The 19080-nt window shown below is 35.3% G+C and overlaps 1 protein-coding gene across 1 annotated transcript in view; it reads left to right on the top strand.

The window, feature by feature from the left end:
- MRPL13 (mitochondrial ribosomal protein L13) overlaps positions 1-19080 on the top strand; it is a 50572-nt gene that overhangs the window by 3869 nt on the left and 27623 nt on the right. The window contains exons 2-3 of the mRNA XM_077167563.1: positions 3167-3290; positions 14203-14296. Of these exons, the coding sequence (XP_077023678.1) occupies positions 3167-3290; positions 14203-14296 (218 nt within the window). The remainder of the gene's footprint in view (positions 1-3166; positions 3291-14202; positions 14297-19080) is intronic.

The raw sequence follows: 19080 nt of genomic DNA, 5'->3' as shown, positions 1-19080 counted from the left end.
CCTTTAATAGTATTCAAAATAATGAAGTTTTTAATCATTGTGAACTCATGGTTTTAAATATATTTGATATAATGTAGTTCATTGCAGTCATTCTTATTGAGGCCTAAAAAAAGGCTTTTTTAAGATGGGAGAAATCACAGCATATTTCTGGTGGAAAAGATCCATTAATATAGGACTAACTAAATTTTTAATGGCTGCTGATGTGCCGTACTGGTAAGTGATTTAATCATTCCTCTACTGATGAATCTGCACTATTTCCAGTTGGTTTTTTTTGGCCTATACAAACAATGCAGTAATAAGCATCCGTTATTATTATATCTTTATACACTAGTGTTTTTGTTTCTCTAGGACAGGTTCTCTGGAGTGGAATTGCTGCATGAGAGCATTTGTTTTTGTTTTTGTTTTGAAAGTGAGAGTTTATTAGATTGCTTTAAAAAATGCTGTAGCAATTTACATTCCACCAGCAACATATGAGGGTATCTTTTCCTTGGGTCTCTACCAGCAATCTTGTATTATAACTTTGTCGGTATGAAAATAGCAAAGTGATATTCTCTTATTTATATCTAACGTTAATGAGATTGAGCATCAGTTCATACAACTTTTTTGAACTTCTGGATGAGCTTCTCTATGAATTGCCTGTTGATTTTTCTTTGTCCATTTTAAGTGGATTCTGTCTTCTTATCACTTTTTTCTAGCTCTTGGTATAATAATAAACAATGACCCCTTTTCTGTCATATTCCATGCAAATATTTTTTCTTAATCTATTATGTCATTTAATTTTGTATGGCCATACTTTGTTTTTGAATGTCATCAGATACATCTTTTTTCTTTTCTTTTTAAATAACTTCTCAGTTTCCTATATTGGGCAAAAGTCTTTTAACCTCTAGGTTATTCACATAATTTTGCTTCTAAAATTTTTGTGTATTCAATTTTTTTAATCCATGATCTGTCTGGGATTTATTTTAGTATACACTATAGGGAAGGCTCCCAACTTTCTTTTTTTCCTGGTGGATAACCAGTTATACTAGCACTGTTTGTTAAGAAAACTATTCTTCATGCTGTTGAATTACCCCCTGGTGTCATATATTAAGTTCCTAAATTTATGAGATCTATTTCTGCATACTCTGTCATGTTTTTCTTATCTCCTGGTCTCTTCCTTTGCCAATAATAGACTATTTTGGATACAGTGGCTTTAGAGTATTTTTAAATCTGGTATAGCAAACCCACCATTTCTCCTCATTAATACTATTTTCATAATAACTTTCTTGGCTATCCTACATCATTTATACATATATTTTTCCAGATGATTCTTAAGACTGTAATATCTAACTGAAAATGAAAACAGCTTTTGGGGTGCTAATTAGAATTTGCATTTTATTTATATAATTTTTTTTAGAATTGCTGTCTTTGTAATAAATGGTCTTCTCATCCAAGGACATCATATATCTTTCCATTTGTTCACATCTTTTTTGGTATTGCAATTGGCCTGTTTTTATTCCTGTCTCCATTTCTTGTTTTATCCTTTCAAGAGGGAAAAACTATCCTCTTCTAGTGTTTATACCAATATTTCATTTTGGCAGTGCATTTTCTAGAACTTCGAAAGCAATGTTGAATAAGCATAATGATAATCAATATTCTTTCCTTTTTCCCAATTCTATTGTAAATGGTGATGAAAAGGTTTGGGTAAAGCTTTGAGGAATGGGACAAGACTCTTAGAAGCAGAGAGACTAGAGTTAGGAGGATGTTACACACCATGTGAGAGATGGTGATGGATTGAATGAGCTAGGATGACAGTAACAGATACATGAGTGAGTGCATGTGAAATATATTTTGGATGTGGAACTGACAAAACATCAACTGGGTGAATAGAGGTACTCTACTGAAATGGAAAGTAAAGTGACGCTGAAAAGGAACACCAGGAGAATGTGGGGATATGGGAGACAAATGTTTTAATAGATAAAAAGCCTGGTGACTCTGTCAGATGCTGCTGACAAGGTAAAAATTTAGGACAGGAAAATAACAAATGAATTTAGCAGTAGGAATGAAAAAAGGAATAGATGGGTGCAAATACTAGTGTATTTATTGTTTTGATGAGAGTATAAATTCTCATTTCAGTTTTCTTTTTTCTTAATCTTTTGTTTTAATGAAATTAGTTCATAAGCTGAGAATGATAGTAAAAGGGTAGGAGAAGACACTTTTGTGTTTTTTTGCAGAGAATATGATCATCTATGTTGAAAATCCCATGGTATCTACAAACAGCTACTGGAATTGATAAGTGTAACAGGCTTGCACAAAAAGAACACATGATATAAGATCAGTATTGAAAAAAATGAAGTTTATTTCTATTTACTAGCAACAATCATTTACAGTAGCATCAAAATATATGATTAGAGCTAAATCTGGCAAAAGTTGTGTGAGGAGAATGAGATAGAGACTTAAAAAATGAGAAATGGAGAAAAGTAGTACAGTTGTTCATCAGTTTTTTAGGCTGATTTGAAGTTTATGATAATTAAATTTAAAATAAAACCAGCCAGCCAGCTGTATTTCTTTGAATGTGAAGCCACTGAGGAAAACTGCAAAGGTTGTGGTCTATACCTGAGGCAGCCTAAAGATGTCTATTCAAGGCAGGTTTTAAAGTTGAAAGTTTTTAAATTTATTCATTATCATCTACCTATACTTTCCTAAATATATTCTGCAGTATAACTCTCCGTTGGGGTTGAACTCCTAGATAGGCTTCAGTTCCCAAGTGGCCACTCAGCTTTCATAATAATGTACCTACTAATCTCAAAATGTTTTTGAGGTCCTTCATAAACAGCTTCTACTTTCATAAGAGCTTCTTGTTAACCAGATTCTGTTCCCTGTGATAACAAGAAACATAAGTCATAATGTAAAAGGAAATATATTTTGGAATGTTTTAAGAAAGCATATTCCATATCGCTAATAGCAAAGCAGGCAGGAAAAATTACTGTGTAACCATTCCAGAAGAATGAGAAAAGGCCCCTTTTTCCAGACATAGAAATGAAAACAAAAAACTTCTTCTCAAGATTTTTTCAATGTAATTATTGACATTAACTGTAGAATACATGTGATAGTATAATAATAAATTCATTTATTTCTGTTTTAATTAGAATTTTCTTTGCGATTTTCCTCTTGTTTGTTTTGCAAGCAATGGGCCACTTTTGCTCGAGTGTGGTATCTCTTAGACGCAAAAATGCAGCCCCCTGGCAAACTTGCTGCTATGGCATCATTAAAGCTTCAAGGATTGCACAAACCTGTGTATCATCAACTGAGTGAGTATCATTTTAGACCTGTTTGTCGTTAACATCCATGGTTTCCATGCCAGGATAGAATCTTAAAGAAGTTTGGCTGCGTTACTTTTCAGGACCCCCATTTTTTATTGTATTTCTGAGGAACCCTTATTCTATTCTTGCTAAAAACCTGCTAGAGCATTAAGCTGAATTTGGCTGATTCATTGGAAAACAATGCAGACCAGTTTACCTGGGACAATCCCAGTTTATTTCATTGTCCCAGCAAAATGAACAGTACCTCCTTTTACTCTCAGAAGTACCCTGTTTTAGCCTTTAAATGGTCACTCATAGTGTATGTCTCTTCATGTGGCAGCAATTGGATTTGAATAGGAGATTTTTGAAAGGAGGAATTCAACTTGCCTTCTCTTCTAAAAACCCTTTTCCCCAGAAAGATTTAGAGACCTGAGTAGGCAACAAAAGTTTATTTTTTCTGGTTTTGAAGTAACAGATTTGTTCTTCTGTATCCATTTTAAAAAACAAAACAGAATAAAAGGGCGTTTTCATACTAGAAGAGTTTAGTTTATGTTAAAGGAGTTTTGATTGATTTTACTTAACTAAGGCATTGAGTGACCATACTGCCAGATCCAATTTTTTTTTAAACTAGTATCCATCCAAGGTTTATGTATTGCCTTTAGTTATGTTCTTTTACTCCTTGTCTTACTTGGTTTCTTGCTATTAGCTTTTTTCAAACACCAAACTAATTTTCATGTGAAGACTTTCTTCTTGAAGCACATTTTCACTTGCTTTTCTAGATGCCATTCTCTCCATTTCTTTCCCTCTTGCTAATTCCTCTCTCTTGGCCCCCTTTGCTATTTTCAGCTTTCTAAACTCCTTATTGTATTCCTCTCACTAAAAGTTGGGTCTGCCCCAGGCCCAGTCCTTAAAGCTTTTAACAAAACTTAAATGATCTCATTTAGTTTTTATGCCTGTAAATTTTATCTCTGTGGGCTAATGCCTCCCAAATTTATATCTCCAATTTTGACCCCTTCTCTATATTCCAGACTTGAATAGCAAAATTCTACTCAGCAAATCCAGTTGGATGTCTAATACATCTCTTCAATAGAATAAGGTCATTTAAAGATTTCTTGCTCCTGGTCTTCTCTACCCAAACAACTTGTTCCTTCCCAATTTTCTACATCTTAATTAATAGCATCTCTATTTTTCTAGTTGCTCTGGTTAAAAGCCTTTGCTTCATCTGTGACTCCTGTTTGGCTAATACCCCATAAATGTATATTTAAAAATATATATGAGGGACTTCTGGAGAAGATGGCGGCTTAGTAAGATGTGCGGGTCTTAGTTCCTCCTCCAGAACAGCTACTAGAAAAGTAGAAACGATTCAGAACAGCTCCCGGAGCCACGACAGAGACCAAGAAGACAGCGTACCCCATTCTGGAACGGCTGACTGGCTGGGAGAACCCGCTCTGGTGAGATCGCCGAGGGGCACGGGCTTCCCTGGGCCGGGGCGGCAGGCGGCCGGAGTCCCTCCCTCCCTCCTTCCCGGGCCAGCTGGGAGAATTGGACAGGCGGTCCCCTCAAGCCGCGGCGGCTGGCGCCGCCCCCCCCACGGGCGGCCCCCCGGACCAGCTGGGAGAATTGTATCGGAGATCCCCAAGCCACGGAGAACGGCGACCGGGGTCCCTTCCAAACACGTGGCTTCCCGGTCCGGCTGGGAACGGTGGATAGACACTTCCCCAAACCGCGGCGGCTGACGCCCCCCCGCCATGCTTGGCGCCCCGGGCCGTCTGGGAAATTTGGACAGGCATTCCCCCAAGCCGCGGAGGCTGGCGACCCTCCCCTTCCGCGGATCCCCGGGCCGGCTGGGAGATTAGGATTGGCACTCCCCCAAGCCACTTTGGCTGGCGACCCCCCCCCACAGCGAGAGTTTTCCAGTTAAAGGAGCCACAGCATCTTTTACTGGTGGGACCCGCAGACAGATGAGCGCCACGAGCGCCACCTACTGGGCAGGATAAGAAAAACAGAGCCCAGAGATTTCACAGAAAAATCTTTCAACCTGCGGGGTCTTACACCCAGAGAAATCTGATTAAATGCCCAGAGGCCAGCAGAAGATAACGGATCATGCTCAGAAAATTGAAAATATGGCCCAGTCAAAAGAACAAACCAATAGTTCAAATGAGATACAGGAGCTGAGACAACTAATGCTGAATATACGAACAGAAATGGAAAACCTCTTCAAAAACCAAATCGATAAATTGAGGGAGGAGATGAAGAAGACATGGGCTGAACAAAAAGAAGAAATAGAAGAACTGAAAAAACAAATCATAGAACTTATGGGAGTGAAGGACAAAGTAGAAAAGATGGAAAAAACAATGGCTACCTACAATGGTAGATTTAAAGAGACAGAAGCTACAATTAGTGAATTGGAGGATGGAACATCTGAATTCCAAAAAGAAACAGAAACTATAGGGAAAAGAATGGAAAAATTTGAACAGGGTATCAGGGAACTCAAGGACAATATGAACCGCACAAATATACGTGTTGTGGGTGTCCCAGAGGAGAAGAGAAGGGAAAAGGAGGAGAAAAACTAATGGAAGAAATTATCACTGAAAATTTCCCAACTCTTATGAAAGACCTAAAATTACAGATCCAAGAAGTGCAGCGCACCCCAAAGAGAATAGACCCAAATAGGCATTCTCCAAGACACTTATTAGTTAGAATGTTAGAGGTCAAAGAGAAAGAGAGGATCTTGAAAGCAGCAAGAGAAAAACAATCTGTCACATACAAGGGAAACCCAATAAGACTATGTGTAGATTTCTCAGCAGAAACCATTGAAGCTAGAAGACAGTGGCATGACATATTTAAATTACTAAAAGAGAAAAACTGCCAACCAGACTCCTATATCCAGCAAAATCGTCCTTCAAAAATGAGGGAGAAATTAAAACATTCTCAGACAAAAAGTCACTGAGAGAATTTGTGACCAGGAGACCAGCTCTGCAAGAAATACTAAAGGGAGCACTAGAGTCAGATACAAAAAGACAGAAGAGAGAGGTATGGAGAAGAGTGTAGAAAGAAGGAAAATCAGATATGATATATATAATACAAAAGGCAAAATGTTAGAGGAAAATATTATCCAAACAGTAATAACACTAAATGTTAATGGACTGAATTCCCCAATCAAAAGACATAGACTGGCAGAATGGATTAAAAAACAGGATCCTTCTATATGCTGTCTACAGGAAACACATCTTAGACCCAAAGATAAACATAGGTTGAAAGTGAAAGGTTGGGAAAAGATATTTCATGCAAATAACAACCAGAAAAGAGCAGGAGTAGCTATACTGATATCCAACAAATTAGACTTCAAATGTAAAACAGTTAAAAGAGACAAAGAAGGACACTATCTACTAATAAAAGGAACAATTAAACAAGAAGACATAACAATCATAAATATTTATGCACCGAACCAGAATGCCCCAAAATACGTGAGGAATACACTGCAATCACTGAAAAGGGAAATAGACACATATACCATAATAGTTGGAGACTTCAATTCACCACTCTCATCAATGGACAGAACATCTAGACAGAGGATCAATAAAGAAATAGAGAATCTGAATATTACTATAAATGAGCTAGACTTAACAGACATTTATAGGACATTACATCCCACAACAGCAGGATACACCTTTTTCTCAAGTGCTCATGGATCATTCTCAAAGATAGACCATATGCTGGGTCACAAAGCAAGTCTTAACAAATTTAAAAAGATTGAAATCATACACAACACTTTCTCAGATCATAAAGGAATGAAGTTGGAAATCAATAATAGGCGGAGTGCCATAAAATTAACAAATACGTGGAGGCTCAACAACACACTCTTAAACAGCGAGTGGGTCAAAGAAGAAATTGCAAGAGAAATTAGTAAATACCTCGAGGCGAATGAAAACAAAAACATAACATATCAAAACCTATGGGACGCAGCAAAGGCAGTGCTAAGAGGGAAATTTATTGCCCTAAATGCCTATATCAGAAAAGAAGAAAAGGCAAAAATTCAGGAATTAACTGTCCACTTGGAAGAACTGGAGAAAGAACAGCAAACTAACCCCAAAGCAAGCAAAAGGAAAGAAATAACAAAGATTTGAGCAGAAATAAATGAAATTGAAAACATGAAAACAATAGAGAAAATCAATAAGACCAGAAGTTGGTTCTATGAGAAAATCAATAAGATTGATCGGCCCTTAGCAAGATTGACAAAAAGAAGGAGAGGATGCAAATAAATAAGATCAGAAATGGAAGAGGAGACATAACCACTGACCTCACAGAAATAAAGGAGGTAATAACAGGATACTATGAACAACTTTATGCTAATAAATACAACAATGTAGATGAAATGGACAAGTTCCTAGAAAGGCATGAACAACCAACTATGACTCAAGAAGAAATAGATGACCTCAACAAACCAATCACAAGTAAAGAAATTGAATCAGTCATTAAAAAGCTTCCTAAAAAGAAAAGTCCAGGACCAGACAGCTTCACATGTGAATTCTACCAAACATTCCAGAATTAGTACCAATCCTGCTCAAACTCTTCAAAAAAATTGAAGTGGAGGGAAAGCTACCTAATTCATTCTATGAAGCCAGCATCACCCTCATACCAAAACCAGGCACAGATATTACAAAAAAAGGAAACTACAGGCCAATCTCTCTAATGAATATAGATGCAAAAATCCTCAACAAAATTCTAGCAAATCGAATCCAACAACACATTAAAAGAATTATACATCATGACCAAGTAGGATTCATCCCAGGTATGCAAGGATGGCTCAACATAAGAAAATCAATTAATGTAATACAGCATATCAACATATCAAAGCAGAAAAATCACATGATCATCTCAATTGATGCAGAGAAGGCATTTGACAAGATTCAACATCCTTTCCTGTTGAAAACACTTCAAAAGATAGGAATACAAGGGAACTTCCTTAAAATGATAGAGGGAATATATGAAAAACCCACAGCTAATATCATCCTCAATGGGGAAAAATTGAAAACTTTCCCCCTAAGATCAGGAAAAAGTCAAGGATGTCCATTATCACCACTATTATTCAACATCATGTTGGAGGTTCTAGTCAGAGCAATTAGACAAGAAAAAGAAATACAAGGCATCAAAATTGGAAAGGAAGAAGTAAAACTATCACTGTTTGCAGACGATATGATGCTATATGTCAAAAACCCGGAAAAATCCACAACAAAACTACTAGAGCTAATAAATGAGTACAGCAAAGTAGCAGGTTACAAGATCAACATTCAAAAATCTGTAGCATTTCTATACACTAGTAATGAACAAGCTGAGGGGGAAATCAAGAAACGAATCCCATTTACAATTGCAACTAAAAGAATAAAATACCTAGGAATAAATTTAACTAAAGAGACAAAAAACCTATATAAAGAAAACTACAAAAAACTGCTAAAAGAAATCACAGAAGACCTAAATAGATGGAAGGGCATACCGTGTTCATGGATTGGAAGACTAAATATAGTTAAGATGTCAATCCTACCTAAATTGATTTACAGATTCAACGCAATACCAATCAAAATCCCAACAACTTACTTTTCAGAAATAGAAAAACCAATAAGCAAATTTATCTGGAAGGGCAGCGTGCCCCGAATTGCTGAAAGTATCTTGAGGAAAAAAAATGAAGCTGGAGGTCTCACGCTGCCAGACTTTAAGGCATATTATGAAGCCACAGTGGTCAAAACAGCATGGTATTGGCATAAAGATAGATATATCGACCAATGGAATCAAATAGAGTGCTCAGATATAGACCTTCTCATCTATGGACATTTGATCTTTGATAACGCAGTCAAGCCAATTCACCTGGGACAGAACAGTCTCTTCAATAAATGGTGCCTAGAGAACTGGATATCCATATGCAAAAGAATGAAAGAAGACCCGTATCTCACACCCTATACAAAAGTTAACTCAAAATGGATCAAAGATCTAAACATTAGGTCTAAGACCATAAAACAGAGGAAAATGTAGGGAGATATCTTATGAAACTTACAATTGGAGGCGGTTTTATGGACCTTAAACCTAAAGCAAGAGCACTGAAGAAAGAAATAAATAAATGGGAGCTCCTCAAAATTAAACACTTTTGTGCATCAAAGAATTTCATCAAGGAAATAGAAAGACAGCCTACACAATGGGAGACAATATTTGGAAACGACACATCAGATAAAGGTCTAGTATCCAGAATTTATAAAGAGATTGTCCAACTCAGCAACAAAAAGACAGCCAACCCAATTACAAAATGGGAAAAAGACTTGAACAGACACCTCTCAGAAGAGGAAATACAAATGGCCAAAAGGCACATGAAGAGATGCTCAATGTCCCTGGCCATTAGAGAAATGCAAATCAAAACCACAATGAGATATCATCTCACACCCACCAGAATGGCCATTATCAACAAAACAGAAAATGACAAGTGCTGGAGAGGATGCGGAGAAAGAAGCACACTTATCCACTGTTGGTGGGAATGTCAGATGGTGCAACCACTGTGGAAGGCAGTTTGGCGGTTCCTCACAAAACTGAATATAGAATTGCCATACGACCCAGCAATACCATTGCTAGGTATCTACTCAGAGGACTTAAGGGCAAAGACACAAACGGACATTTGCACACCAATGTTTATAGCAGCGTTATTTACAATTGCAAAGAGATGGAAACAGCTAAAATGTCCATCAACAGACGAGTGGCTAAACAAACTGTGGTATATACATACGATGGAATATTATGCAGCTTTAAGACAGAATAAACTTATGAAGCATGTAATAACATGGATCGACCTAGAGAACATTATGCTGAGTGAGTCTAGCCAAAAACTAAAGGACAAATACTGTATGGTCCCACTGATGTGAACCGACATTCGAGAATAAACTTGGAATATGTCATTGGTAACAGAGACCATCAGGAGTTAGAAACAGGGTAAGATAATGGGTAATTGGAGCTGAAGGGATACAGACTGTGCAACAGGACTAGATACAAAAACTCAAAAATGGACAGCACAGTAATACCTAATTGTAAAGTAATCATGTTAAAACACTGAATGAAGCTGCATCTGAGCTATAAAAAAAAAAAATGGAAAAAATAAAAACATATATTCAGGCGGGCCACTGTGACTCAGCAGGCAGAATTCTCATCTGCCATGCCGGATACCTGGGTTCGATTCCTGGTACCTGCCCATGCAAAAAAAAAAGAACAAGTATATATATGAATACTGGCCATCTCTCATCATCTCTATCACTTCTACTCTAGTTTGAAACCACTGTACTCTCTATCTGGGATAATTTCAGTAGCCTCCTTATCGATCCCACTGCTTCCACCATTGCCCTACCATGTTTTTTTCTCTTCTCCACAAAAGCAGCTACAATTGTATTTTCCAAATGAAAGTCAGAATAAAAGCCTGTTCTGCCAGTACCCTGCAAGAACATATATGATGTGGCTCCTGTACTTTTCAAATTTTATTTCCTATCTTTCTGTCCCTTGAGCAATACACTCTAGCCACATAGGCCTATTGGTATTACTTGAACTTGCCTCCCAAGCGCATGCTTTTCATAGGGCCTTTTCATATTCTTTCCTCTCTTTCTCGGTGCTTTTTCTCAGATATCTCCATGGCTTACTCCTTCACATCTTTCAGATTTCTGCTCAGTCAGTTAACAATATGAGAGGAGCTTTCCTTGATTTTTCTTCTTGCTTCCCCTTTCACACTCTATAACTTTACCTTGTCTTTAAAAAAAAAAAAAAAAAAAAATATATATATATATATATATATATATATGTATGATTCGCTTTTATCACCTGTCATATTATATAAGTATTTGTTGTCTACTTCTACCAATACACTAAGTTCCAAGGATGCAGGGACTTTATCTGTTATATTCATGGCTGTATTTCCAGTGCAATAATAGTTTTAACACACAGTTGGAGTGCGAGAAATGTTTGTTGAATGAATGTATGTATTCGTGAATAATAGTTCTTAGAATGAAGAAATTACTTTGAGATAGGGCTCTAGCTCTTCAGCAAAGTTAGATTTTTTAGATCTGTTGAGCTGGGGGGGAGACTATTCCAGATGATTTGAGTTGGAAAAGGGCAAGGATTTATGATTTTCCATATTTCATCTAATTACTACTCTAGCCTTGTGATTTTTATCTCCATTTAATAAAAATTTTAATAAGGCAATTAAATAAGTCCATGTCCTTGAAATCTATAAGTATAAAATACAGATCTGAAGGTTTTGTCATGTTAATCTTTTTTTTCCAAACACCTAGTACAATGTTTGGGCCATAGTAGATGCTTGCAGAAACATTTTATAGAATGACATTTTTAAATAGATATTTTATGAGTACTTTGAAAGTAAAGCAGTGATCAGTAGATTTATACTCTCAGTAATAATAAAGCTATTTACTTTAAAAATCTCTCTCTTTTTTTTTTTTTGCAGAGCTGGGGAATGCTATAGTCTTAGAATTACAAATTCATAGAATTTGTTTAGTTGCTTAAAACTTTAGCTATTTTGTTTAACTTCCATTCCACATTGACAATTGAGAAAACTAAAATCAGAAGAATAAAGTGACCTTCTCACTGTCACTTAGTTATATCATAATCCCAGCAGAACTGGGATTAGATCCACGCACCTCTTTCCCTACCTAGGACTCATTCTACTTCAATGTTGTGAGTCTTTTAATGTATTTAAAGGTACTTAATATAAATATTTTAGTGACGTATAATTATTAATGGGAAGAAATAATAGGAATAACATTATTCCTATTATACTATGTTTGGTTTCCCTGCATAATTGTTTTTCTTTAGCAGTGGTATAAGCAAGAAAATATGAATCTCTTAGCTTATCTTTGTAGAAATGCAAATGATACAAAATTTGTGGGAAAGTACAATTAATAGTAGCCACCTAATTTCCTTCTTTGAATAAAGCACTTACATGTTAATATGAACTTCTGCCTCCTTATAAGCAGGTCATTGTTGCAAAATTATTCCTTAAGTACTGAAAAAGAAGCATTCTGCTAGAACATACAAAAACACTGCTGTGACTGCCTGTGAAGTCATCCTTTTCTAGTAGTGAAGAATAATTGAACTACAAAATTAGGAATTGACTTTTTAAAGACTGACTTACATTTTTTGTGTCACAGTATTTAATAGGGAACTTACGTCAACAAGACTTGATATGCACAAGGTGTCACTAAAATAAAAACTTAAATTGCATACAGTTGCAGTGTACAAATATGCAGTATCTTAAGGGTTTGTTTCTAAAATTTATTGACTTAAATATTTATTGAGCATGCATTGTGTTCATAATCGCTATAAACATATTTATTTGAAAATTGACCTATAAACTCTCAGGAAAATAATAAGGTATGTAGGTCATATTTCCATGAATGGCAATAAAAGTTCTTATGTATCTAAATATGCACATACAATATTTAAGATACTTTATTAGAAGAACCTTTGTGAACTATTATGGAAACTCAACTTCCCATTAATAACGTTTTTTATGGAAAATGTAGTGTGTGTCAAAATAGAAATAAGGTGGAAAACAGACTCTTTGAACGTGTTTCTTTTCATTCATAAATGAAGAGCCTGAGCTAGTTGTTAGGTAAATTGATGTCTGAGCTTTGGCAAATCACTCAGTGTTAATGGGCATTAGCTTCTGCAGTTGTAAAATTTCTGGATGAAAGCTTAGGTTATTTTAGCATTCTTTGAGCCTGTATAGATAGCTTCTCTAACTCTTTATACTCTTTATATACTCTTCAGTTTCATTTGCCCAACTGCCTTAATAGTCTACCATGTGTCACTTTCAGAAACTGTAGTTACTTAATTAGCCGAGTACTGTCAAACTATCCTTTGCTGCACCAACAGCAACCTTCCCAGAGCTTTCCTTCACATCTTTCTATACCCTTTCCTTATAGCCAAGGCAACACACCTTCTTTATCCTCTTTCCTTTACCCTTATGAACGTCTCCAAAAACTGTTATTCAAATAGAAAGCTCTTCATAGAATGATGTACTATATAGTTTCATATTTGTGTTTATTTATACTTCATATTTTTTAGTGGTGTTTTTTCTTAAAGTTTCCAGAATAATCTGAAGTTTCTTTTTCTCTTAGTAAAATAGGCTGTTAATAAATGTTTCTGATTTCTTTATTTTGTCATATATAGTGACATATATAAAAACTTAATTTTCTTTAAAGATGAGCAACCAAAATTAGAGGTATTCTTCAGTGGAAAATTAATACATGTATTTTGATTTTCAAGTCATTTGTCCTGTCAAATATGTGTGTAGTCATAGTTGAAAGAATCAGTTTAAACTTAACTAGTTTAATATGGTTGGAAAAAACTTAGATCAGTAGTTAAGCATAAAATCATGCTGCTTTCTTGTTCTCTGAATTTGAGAAGAATAATAATCAATAGTGATGTTTTACATTTGTTCTCAATTTACCTTTGGTAAAACATAATTTTTTTTACCTTTATGTGCATACTTTTTTATTTACTCTTCTGTTTTGAAGAGGAAAAAATGTATTTAAAGGTACTTAATATAAATATTTTAGTGACGTATAATTATTAATGGGAAGAAATAATAGGAATAACATTAGTTTGCCTTTAGAAAGATGTATTGCTTTTATTGGCATCTCTGTTAAATTTTCTTTTACCTTCCAGTGTTGAGATTTTCCAAATGGCCTACCACCTCTTTCTATACTTAGATTTTATGTAAAAGAGTAGCAAATCTGTTCAAGGATTTTGACGTTATACTGACTTTATATTTTTAAGGTATTTGTGTTTTGATAAGCTTTGCAAATAATCATTTCACTTGTTCTTAAAGTCATAATTTCTCATAAAAAAATATCCTTTCTTTTTTCTTTTAAAAATATAGGTGATTGTGGAGATCATGTTGTAATAATGAATACAAGACACATTGCATTTTCTGGAAACAAATGGGAACAGAAAGTATATTCCTCACATACTGGGTAAGATAATGCCATTGTCAAGGAAGATAGTCTGTTAAAATATTTTATACTTTAAGAATACTAAAGATCCTTTTTTTTAACATTTTTTAATCATGAAATATAACATATATATGAAATAGCAATAAATTGCAAAATACATTGTACAAGTAGTTAAAGAATAGATTTCAAAGTTCAGTTACAATTCCCCAATTTCAGGTTTTTCTTTCTAGCTGTTCCAAGAGACTGGAGACTAAAAGAAATATCAATATAATGATTTAGTTGTCATACTCATTTGTTAAATCCTGTCTTCTTTGTTATAACCCTTCCTTCTCCTTTGATCCTTCTCCCAATCTTAGGCATAATTGGGCTCTGCCCATTCTAACTTTTTTGTGTTGGAAAAGGGTGTCAACAATATAGGGTAGGGGGATGGAACTAGTTGATATTCTTGGAGAGGCTGGCCCCTCTGGGTTTCAAGACTTAGCTGGTATAAGAACCATCTGGAGGTTATAGATTTCTGAAAAGTAAACTTAGTACATGAAACTTTTATAGATTCTCAGATAGATCCCTGGGTGTTCTTTAGGGTTAACAGGAATCGTGTTGGTGGAGTTTAGCAAACCATGGTAAGTAACACTATCTAGCTGAAGCGTGTGTAACAGTAACCTCCAGAATGGCCTCTCAATTCTATTTGAACTCTCTTAGCCACTGATACCTTATTTTGTTACATTTCTTTACCCCCTTTTAGTCAGGAAGGGGTTGTTGATTCCATGGTGCCAGGGCCAGACTCATCCTTGGGAGTCAAGTCTCACGTGGCCAGGGAGGCTTTCACTCCTGGATGTCATGTCCCATGTAGAGGGGAGGATAATGATTTTATTTGCAAAACTGGGCTTAGAGAGGGAAAGGCCACAACTGAGCAACAGAAGAGATTTTCTGGAAGTAGCTCTTAGGCATAACTATAGGTAGGCTTAGCTTCTCTTCTACAGAAATAAGTTTCATAAGAACAAGCCTGAAGATTAATTGGCCAATTGGCTTGGGAGCCCCTAGTGTTTGAGATGATGATCATTTTAATTTTTTTAATCATCCTTCCCAGTTCTTTCTTTTTGCTTCCTATAATTATACAGCTGATTCCAGAATAATCCTGAAGGTCTGAAAGTACATGAGATGTTTAAGGGACTAGTAAGCAAAATCTCAAGGTTGGAGAAATCTAAAATCTCCACAGCATCCCTTTCCAGTTGTAGGTTAGTCTGTGCTTGAATAATAGTGATCTCATCTCATGAGGCAGCCCATTCATTCCAACTTTAAATGGTCTGATTTTCAGAAAGATCTTTTTACTATTAAGTCATCATATTTGTTTTCCTGTAGCTTTCATATGATCTTAGTTTTCTTCTTTGGGACAGTGGGATAATTATAACATCTCTTCTTTATGGTATCCTTTATATATTTTGAGTCAGTTGTTAGAAAGTGCTGATTGATTTGTCTTTTCCCCAGGGTAAGCACCCCCAATTCCATCAAGTTCTTTATTGGCATGCCTTCACATATTCCCATTGTATCTTGGTCATTATTCCCTAAGCACGGCCTTGTTTTTTAGGGTCACTCTCAACTGAATATACTTTCCTGGATGTGTTTTGATGCTTTATAGTAAAATGAGACTCTACTCCACCACTCAGTTTGGACAGTTGCTTCTATTGCAATAGAAGTTTTCTTCAAGGGCTTATCACTTACGTGATGTACTGAGTTTATTGTCAGCTAAAACTCCTCTATCTTTTGCAAGCAGCTGCTCTTCAGCAATGTCTCCTCCTCCTTGTATGTTTTAATTGTGCTTTAATCTACTTATGTTTAGTCCATGTTAAATTTATCTCCAGCCTTTAAAGATGTTTTGAGATCCTAATCTAATATGTTAGTTAGCTCCTCAGTTTAAGGAGATCTGTAAATTTAATTAACCATAACTTCTACACTACCATGCAAGTTATTGTTTAAAAAGTTGATCTTTCATTCTTGATAAAAATTGTTTTATTTCCAACTGCATCCTTCACCTTAGACAAGCAAACTTTGATGTGCCCATCTGTTTTCATCATTATATCAATATTCCTTTAGCCATCCTTTGTTCATTCTTCCCCCTAAAACATGCTCATGAAGTCTTATTTAATTTAGCAAAAATGAATCCATATCCATCTTTAGTAATTTCTACTATTAACAACTTTCTACCCATGAATCAATTTCTATACAATTGAAGGGTAATTAGGAAAGAAATATGAAATCTCAGAATAACATATGAAGTATAAAAGGAAAGGATATAAAAAGGAAAGAATTGACAACAAATGCTATGGTAAACGCTACAGCAGTACTATCTCTAGTGTTCCTACAAATGAAGGAAAATAACAGCTGGTAGTGTCCCCATAGTTTCTTGCAAGTTATCGGCACCCATTAACATCTGCTTCTTCACAGTACTTCATTTTAGGCAATATCCTTTAGCTAACAAGTTGCTAACTGCCTTTGCATGTGCTGTTCCCCTAACAGGAATATCATTTCACCCTAAGGTTCTCTGGCACTTTCCTATTTGTTCATTAAAACCTGGCTTAGAAATTACTTTTTCTGGGATGCCTTCCCTACTTCCTCATCCCCATAGGATTAATTGCTTTTTGTTTTCCTGTTTCTTTCTTTGCAAAAAGAGAAACCAGGATGCACCTTGTACACTCTGCTTAGAAATTTCCTCAGCTAAATATTCAAATTTTGTCACTTTTTCAGGATAAGCCTTCCTTCTGACATAAGGACACAATTTCACCAAGTTCTCTGCCACTGTATAACAAGAATCATTTTTCCTCCATTTTCCAGTAACACAATCGTCTTTTACTTCTAAGGCCCCAGTGGAGGTACTTTTGATGTCCATTTTTCTATCAACAGTCTTCAAAGCAATCTAGACTTTTTTTCTCAAGATCCTCATGATTCTTCCAATCTTTACTCATAACCCATGTCCAATGCCATGTCCATATTTTTAGGTATTTGTAATAGCGGCATCCATTTTCCAGTACCAAATCTGTTTAGTTTCCAGCTGCTTAAACAAATACCACACAATGGGTTGGCTTAAACAGTGGGAATGTATTGACTTATGGTTCTAGGAGAAGTCCAAAATTGAGGCATAAGTAAGACATTGCTTTCTCTTCGAAGATTGGTATTTTGGGGCTGGCTGCTGGTGATCCTTGGAGTTCCTTGGCTTTTCTGTCACATGGCAGTGCATATGGTAGTGTATTCTCTCTTTTCCAGGTTCTATTAACTTCTAGTTTCTTGCTTCTACAGTGGCTTCTCTCTGAGTCCTTCTCTCTAAGCTTCCAGTGATAGGATTGACTCATCTTGAGTCAGTTGGCACACCTTAGCTAAAAATAACCTCATCAAAAGTTCCTATTTACAATGGGTTCACACCTATAAGAATGTATTAAGGTTGTGAACATGTTTTTCTCAGGTACATGACTCCAAGATACCTTGGACATACTACTTTTATTATGTTCATAGCACTGAAATATAGTTATGTATTCAAAATTTACCTTTCTATTTATAAAAATTTTAATACATGATAATTTTAGAAAATATAGGAAAGTTGAAAAAGTAACTGAAAATTATCTCTCATCCCATCACTCTTTTAACATATCAATATTTATACAAGTTTATATCCTTCTTTTTAAGTTAGTATGAAATTCTCAAAAACCTTTTTGTAAATTGTTTTTATTTAGTAGTGGCCCACAGTATGATTGACATACTTAATCATTACTCTATTTTTTTATTAATATTTTTACTTTTATGAAGAGGTAGACAACATCTTTATCCATTAAACCTTTTCTGTATATAAGATTATCATTACTCTATTTTTTTTATTAATATTTTTACTTTTATGAAGAGGTAGACAACATCTTTATCCATTAAACCTTTTCTGTATATAAGATTATTTAAACTAGAACTTCCAAATTGTAGTGAATTTCATGATCAAAGATGTAATCGTTTTCAGGTCTTTTAATAGATATTTCCAAACCTCAGTTTATATTGCATTAGCTGTGCATAAGAGTTTCTGTTATTCCAAAACTGGACAGGCACAGTATTATCATTAAAAATAGTTTAATAATAATAATAGGACTTTGCTACTTTTATGGACATTTGACTGTTTATATTTGTGTTATTTATTTGTTACATCTAATCAGATTGAACACCTTTTTGTATGTTTATCAGCTAGGAATTCCCATCCATTTCCTCTCCTAGGAGCGTTATAGTTATTTGAATTTGTCCAACATGAGGTCTTACTGCTTTTCTTATCATTTTCTCTCTCAACATTTTGTCTATTAAAAATACTAATCCACTTTCATATTTTTAACTTTTTCCACGTTTTTTTTGCTGTCCTTTGCTGTTATTTAATTTTCATATAATTAAATGTCTGTTTCTTTGTGATTTCTGCTATGGTTTTCAGTCTCAGAAAATCCTCTCCTGTCCAGATATTTCATAAATAGTCACTTCTAATTTTTTTAGACATTGGTCAAGTTGGGTGTATGTGCACCTTCAAATCTCACATTTGACTTTTTCAGTCACCTAGAATGTGTTGGCATGAGTTAGAGATAGACATGAAGTTTTCTCTGTATAGTTTATAGACTACTTGTTTCAACACATTTTTTTCAGTGGAGCCAAAGATCTTGTCATAATTTTCTATGTGTAGCACCCAGCATAATAGACATTCAGTGTTTATTGAAATAATTTGAACGGAAAAAGTCTTGGCCAGCATTTAAGACCAATTTTCTCCTACTCTATCCAGATTCTTCCATACTGGAAGG

The sequence above is a fragment of the Tamandua tetradactyla genome, chromosome 6 (assembly GCF_023851605.1).
Source record: "Tamandua tetradactyla isolate mTamTet1 chromosome 6, mTamTet1.pri, whole genome shotgun sequence".
In the NCBI taxonomy this organism is placed as follows: domain Eukaryota; kingdom Metazoa; phylum Chordata; class Mammalia; order Pilosa; family Myrmecophagidae; genus Tamandua; species Tamandua tetradactyla.
This window is presented reverse-complemented; position numbering and strand designations above follow the sequence as displayed.